This window comes from Glycine soja, chromosome 16 (assembly GCF_004193775.1).
Source record: "Glycine soja cultivar W05 chromosome 16, ASM419377v2, whole genome shotgun sequence".
Lineage (NCBI taxonomy): Eukaryota > Viridiplantae > Streptophyta > Magnoliopsida > Fabales > Fabaceae > Glycine > Glycine soja.
Window position 1 is genome coordinate 32,780,985 of NC_041017.1, and position 6,908 is coordinate 32,787,892.

At 29.3% G+C, this 6,908-nt stretch overlaps 1 protein-coding gene across 1 annotated transcript; it reads left to right on the plus strand.

The window, feature by feature from the left end:
* The first annotated feature begins 4,334 nt into the window (after positions 1 to 4,334).
* On the plus strand, positions 4,335 to 6,714 carry LOC114389980 (UPF0496 protein At1g20180-like). Its single transcript, XM_028350672.1, has 2 exons — positions 4,335 to 4,371; positions 5,660 to 6,714. The coding sequence occupies exons 1-2, from the start codon at positions 4,335 to 4,337 to the stop codon at positions 6,712 to 6,714; spliced, it is 1,092 nt and encodes a 363-aa protein (XP_028206473.1).
* The last annotated feature ends 194 nt before the right edge of the window (positions 6,715 to 6,908 follow it).

Here is a 6,908-nt window from a genome sequence, read left to right on the forward strand (position 1 = left end):
TATTCTTTTAGCTTGATACCTTGTGATGGATAAAATTTGAAGATGAAGTTGATGATTTTTTTTTAATTATTTGGGAGGGGTTTGTTATCGGTAGCAGAAGCTTGATGGGATGATAAATGCTGAAGAGATAGATGTACAACTCAGTTACAGCATCATAGGTAGTAAAATGAAGTGTATAAGGAACATTAGATTAGATGATTGACATGATACTGACAATTTGTTGATAAGGCATTTTGGATTTTTTCCATGAATCGTTCTATTTTGCTTTAATAGAGTTTTAAGCAAAGAATCATATTAAGTTGGCAATTTGGATGTTTTCGTCTCTCTCTCTCTATATATATATAACCTGAGAAATACACTTAAAATAAAACATCATTTAGTGATTTAAAAATCACAACATCAATACTTCTTTCATTTCTATTGTAATAAGCAAATAATGGGAGAATATCAGAAAGTTGATTGTGCCGATTTAATGTTAACCAAAAAGTTCAGCTAACTTCGCTGCAAGAAATAGTTTGCAAAGTACAAATATTTTCTTTCTTGATCAAAATGATTACACTAAAGAAAGAGACTTTGTTTTTAACCGTGGGTTCCAACACTACTAAAGAAAGCATTGAAACCTACAATTCGACTATACTTGCAAAAAAGTTGGTCTAAAATAAAGAACTACATGTAAATCAATGTATAAGTAGTTAAAGACAGTAAAAAAAGAATAATGAACGAGAAAATGATTTGTTTGATCTCTATTGGTTGTGTTTGATGAGTGTCTCCACCTATTTACAATTTGTAGTATTAATATTCATATCTATACAAGTAATTGTCCTACTAATAAATTTGTCCACTACATCCTAATCTCCTGAAAGCCCATGTTTACGATGATATATGGAGGCTTGGAATGTTGGAAAAGGTGGACTCAAGTATCTGAAGCAATACAAAATATTAAGTAGGCAAATTAATCTTTTCTGTTTGAGAGAATCTACGAGAGCAACAAACATCTTCAGAATACATCTAACAAGTTTAGTAATGTAATCTTAAACTACCATTTGATGGATGATAATGAGTAACAAAATATGATGCACTTGTTCTAAAAAAATATAATGCTCTTGTGAAGTATAAAGTATGAATCTGGACTTAATATGGATTATTTATTATATGATGCACTCATAATATGATCCACTCCGAATGTGGGGTCAAGTTAGTTAAGTGTTATTGGATTCAGTTCTCTTATGTAAATTCTCAATTCAAATTTTATGAAGAAAAAAAACGTGATTGTGAAAAAAAAATTCCACTAAAAATGATTAATTAGGTTTTCTAGCATAAATGAATTATCGATAAAGTCAATAAATACTACATATCAATAATATAATTAAAAAAATTGAAAGGGATGCATGTTGTTTATATTAGACTTGGATTGCCTTTGAGAGAGTGATTTTATTCATGCAGTGAGCTTGGATCATTTGGATGGTGAATTATAAGTCTAATTCAATTCTATAAAATCAATTTTTAAGATGAACTTTAGGTGTTTGATTACAGATATTGTCGTCCTAATCCATGAAAAAGAGGTTACAAAAAGAGAGGCAACAAAAGAGATGTGGATGTGGATGAAATACATTAGGCATGTGAATTGAATCGTATATGCATGTCTAAAACCCTTTGTCAATAATCTAACTCTCCACGCATACGCATATAGTTTATTGATTTTATTCTCTCTATTTCTCTAATTATTCTTTTGGTGTGTGTGTTTTGCTCCCTCAAGAAGTCTCTTTAAGGAATCATCTTCACATGTGACTGGGTTGAGTATCTTGTGTATAGGACCCTCCATATAAGGGGATGCTTCAATGCATGGTTCTCGACGTTTACTGATTTTGTGGGTTGTCACCTTGTGGAGGACCCACCTTGACTGTGCTTGTACGAGGCTTCTTTCTATTTTGAGCAATGCTAATTAACCACACATTATTAAAAAAAATACAAAATTTTAATGGTTTTTCTTATTTATTTTAATAAATTTTAATCAATTATAATAGAAATATTTTAGAAAGAATGAGATCACTGGGAAAAACTTTAACGCATGAAAGCATACAACTTCATGCGATATAGCTTATTCGTGGACCAATATTGGGTTAGGATCCTTTCTTCATTTTCTTTTGCTCCATTTCTTATATTTCATAATGTTTTGGTAAATAAAAAGAAACCCCGAAGATAGTACTCACTTTATGAAGCTTTTTGGTAAATATTTATTTAGTATTAAAAGAGAAGGAATAATATCTTTGGTTTCCATAATCCATTGCATTCAAGCTTGATCTATTTTTAGGTAAATTATCTTTTTAATCTTTAATCTTTTTAAATTTTTTATTTTTAGTTCTTAAACTTCTTATATCTATTTTTAGTTCTTTTAATTTTTTTTTCATCCTTACTTTTAATCTTTTTAAGAGATTAAAAATGAAAAAAAAGGACTAGATATCAGGACAAAATATAATATAAAAATCTAAAATTGTTGAAAGAATTCATGAACTAATAATGAAAACTTAAAAAATTTTAAAGACTAAAAAAATAATTTTTTTTAACCAACCAAATTTTCGATGTTGAATAAAAAAATTAAACAAATAAACCTCGTGGGCGGTTACAAGTTTTTCCTCCTTCAATAGTAAAAGCAAGAACTTATCATTCTTTGTTGAAGCTTTATCTGAAATGGTGCATATATATCCAGTAGCAATATTGCCATGTTGGCAATGTTACCGTTATAAGTTGACTATAATTGTTGCTTGACCCTTTTACTTCAAATATTTGTTTTTTTAAGGTAATAGAAAATTTGTTAATCACTTCTAGTTATATAATTTCTTTAGCCTGTCTGCAGTTGTCAATCAATACTACGACAATTCTTTTCCCTTTCAAAATAAATAGCTGTCAAATAAAATAGATCTAGAGAAATTTATTTATATACATAAAATATTATGCTTATAACAATTTATACACAAAACAAAGAAATTAGGAAAATGAGAAAAAAAAGAGAGAGATACAAAGTATAAAGAGAAGTGAAAGAAATACATTCTTCTGTTAGTTGAAATTATTTAAAACTTACATAATGTATGAGTTTCATATCCTATTTAATAAATTATTTATTAATGATTTTATAATTTTTAATAAAATTTAATAAATAAAAATTTAACTAAAAAAAATGCATGGTTAGAACTTCTCATGCCTTCTATAAATTGTACTAATTAATATCTTTGCAGTCTCTTTCAAATGTCAATTGCGTGACAAAATCTTTGATTAGCAGGTCTATAGTATATGCCCGAAATAAAGACAACGATGGTGAGATGATTAATTGATTGATTTAAGAGACAAATTAAGGAAATTCAAGCTGAAAAGAAATAAATCATTGATTGAGAGTAGCTGATCTGATTATATAGGTCACTGATGACTGAGCTATCAAGTTAGGACTTCCCATTGTTCTCTCGAAGCTTTGTATACGTTATGGGGCCAACACATAATTGTATGATAATAATTATGACAACTAACAACAGATCGTTAATACGAGAGAAAAACACCTGTACAGATATTTAATTTAGGAAGGTATTCAATAGATAGAGATGGACCATGCAATAACAATCAACAAGACAACACAACATATAATTTTTACACAAAATATCTATCCTGTTAAAATTAAGTCTCTATTAAAAAAATTGATTAATCACTTAGTGTAATATTCTTTTTTAATAAATATATATTTTTTAATTTACAATAACTCAATATTTTACTTAAAAAATTAGACCACAATTATACTCATACCAATGTAATTCTGGTATTCTATTTGTATTGATTTTATTAGCTTCATATTTAGAAAATATTAGGGCAAGTTAACTCAAATATTTTATATTACGTACCTGCTTCTTCTTTAAGATGTATCAAGCATACACCTGTAAGTTGGTAGTGGTGTATGCTTGCAAATTTATGTAACCAGAATAAGGACAATACATAAAAATTAAAATAAATAAAATTTAAATATAAGAAAAAATCTCAGGAGAAAATGAATCACCAGTTTTTTCAGCATCAATGCTTGCAAACAACTTGGAAAAGTAATCATTATATCCGTCTCTCTCAAGAAGAGATTAATTAGAATGATTATATATACCTGAAAGAAACCTTAAACTTGAATTATTGTAACAACCTGGAGAGGCTTTATAAAAGCAAACTTGCATCAACTTCAACAGAATATATCATACAGGCCCTAGCTAAGTGATTGAGAAACGAGTTTTATTGTTCATATAATCATATATAGCTTCCTTTTCAGGCTTAAATTTCAACATCAAGTTAGTTCGAAAGATCAACCTAGTATGCTATCAAAATTAAGAGCTCGTAAGGCTTGCCAAGGTATGTTCTCATTGCTTCAGCTTTTCATTTGACAATCCACCGAACAATAAAATTATTATTCCTTGCAACATGTCAGGATAAAGCTATCATTTTCCAAGAACAATCTTTTGCTTAATTATATTCAGGAAATGCTTTGTGTAGCTTAACTTATTTATGTCTCTATTCATTCAATACAAAGGAGAACAATATGAAAAAGCTTTGAAAAGAGTAACTCTTACTCTTTTCCTGGTTTACGTAAGGAAAATGTTATGGTCTAATTAATTCTAGACAACCTGTAAATTCCTTGCTCTAAGAAAATTAGCTATATACGTTTTTAGGATCAAATTAAATTATTTTGTTTTCTTAATCAATACGCTCTTTGAAACCGTGATGAGTGAAATTTAAAAATTAAATAATACAACACAGTTTGAGAGGTTAAAAAGAAAAGCTTGGCACATGTTTCTTAACGACTGATAGTTTTTTCTCCCCCTATTCCTAAATTAATGAATGTAAAAACTGCACATTTTCTTAATTTGTCAAGCTTCGAGAGTTTCTTTCTGCGTACCATTCAGGCCTTAGACTTCAGGAGCTTTGTAATTTTTGTAACTTATTAATTTGCCTATCCAAAAAAAAAACTTAATTATTTATTTTGTTTGAGCTAACTTCTTGTGCACTGCATTATTTATTTAGATCTCAATTAGTACACATTTAAGTAAATAACTTAATTAATTATCCAAAAAAATAACTTAATTAATTAGAATATATTTAATTTATCGTTTGAGAATTATTTACAAGCTTAACTTATAAGCTTAAAGTTTATTTCGATAAGCTTTTATATGTGAAACATAGGGTGTATATAGGAATTATCCGGGAAAAAATAGAGAAAATTTAGAAGAGATTATATAGAGCTTATTTGATTTTATGATTCTTCAATGTTTTCGTCGAGTTAATTATTTCAATAAGCTTCATGATATAACTTACTAAAATAAACTCCTTTTTAACTTATTCCAATATATTTTAGCATCAAATTTATGGTATAAGCCCTCATGTAAAGCTTATTAAATAAGTTGTTTATTTAAACATAACACTAAAATAAGTTTAAATTTTTTTATAGAAAAGTTATAAATTAAACCACCTTCATAAGGGATTTTAGCCCCCCTTATTCACCTGAAAGAAAAACCCTAACTTTATAAGCTCAAAAAATCTCTTCCAAACCCTTACCTATACCATATTTTTCATAAATAAGCTTCTATGATACTATCTATTTGACATTTGAATTTGATTGATGAATATATATTTATCGTTTCAGATTGGAAGCCACCTAGAGATGCCCCAAAAAGTGTAAACTTCCATGAGGAGTACCACAAAGCTCTAAGGACAAAATCCTACGTTGATTTCTTTGACAAAGCTCAATTACTTGCAAACCAGCCTTCTATTTATTCCAATCACAATAAATTCTCAGAAATCCTCCTTGAACCAGACCAAGAAACTATATATTCCGTTATTGATCATATTTCAAAGACACCAGAACTAAAGAATCTCATGCTCAGTTACTTTGACATCAGTGCTGAGGCTTCTTTCATTTGCAGCCATCTTCTCCAAAGCATCAACCAAGTCCAGTGTAATTACCAATTCATTGAAAGAGCTCTAGGTATCATGGATGATGATGATTCTCTAGAAAAATTCAAACTAATCAGTTTTGAGCTAAACTCATTCATCTTCTCAAAAAACCCACTTTCAAACCTTAACATTAATCATGACTTATTCAAGCTCATTAGTGATGAGAACTCATCAGTGTTGTTGCATCGTTTGAAATCAATGAGAAAGAAGTTGGGAAGGAAAGTTAAGCTAATGACATATTTGAAGAAAGCATCAGAAATTTGTGTTGCAGTGTATGACTTAGTGGCTATCACTGCCAATGTTACAGCAGCACATACTTTAAGCACACTAATCATGGGGCCAACAATTCTCAACTTTCCATGCAAGAGTCTTAATAAGAGAGAGCTTCCACACTTGAGGTTTTCAAGAAGAAGGTTTCTTAGTAATGTTTGTGATCAGCTTGATATAGCAGCCAAGGGAACTTATATATTAAATAAAGACTTTGATACAATGAGTAGAGTTGTGACTCGGCTTTATGATGAAATTGAACATAAAAGGGCAATGGTGCAATTCTTTTTGGACAAGAAGGATGATAAATTCTCTTTGCAAATGGTGAAGGAGCTTAAGAAAAGTGGTGATGGGTTTAGGAAACAAGTGGAAGAACTTAAAGAGCATGTGTACTTGTGCCTTGTGACAATTAACCGAGCAAGATGTTTGGTTACTGAGGAAATGACAAAAATGTGTACAGAAGGCATTGGAGTGTAGACATGTAAATTATTATAAACGTATGGATCTTGTATAGTGTGGTTAAGATTTGTTTTGTTTTATTTAAATTATTTATTAGATTAATTAGTGGAGGTACAGAGACAAAAAGGTGATTTAAGTAGCCATGACAATAAAAATTATCATGAGTTTCACTCTGTTCAGACTTAGATTGTTGGGATCAATTTTCTTCAACA

Excerpts from the sequence above, each read along its gene's own strand:
- LOC114389980 (XM_028350672.1), top strand. The coding sequence starts at position 4,335 with ATGCTATCAAAATTAAGAGCTCGTAAGGCTTGCCAAG. Across the intron at positions 4,372-5,659 it reads AGCTCGTAAGGCTTGCCAAG|ATTGGAAGCCACCTAGAGAT; the intron begins GTATGTTCTCAT and ends TTATCGTTTCAG.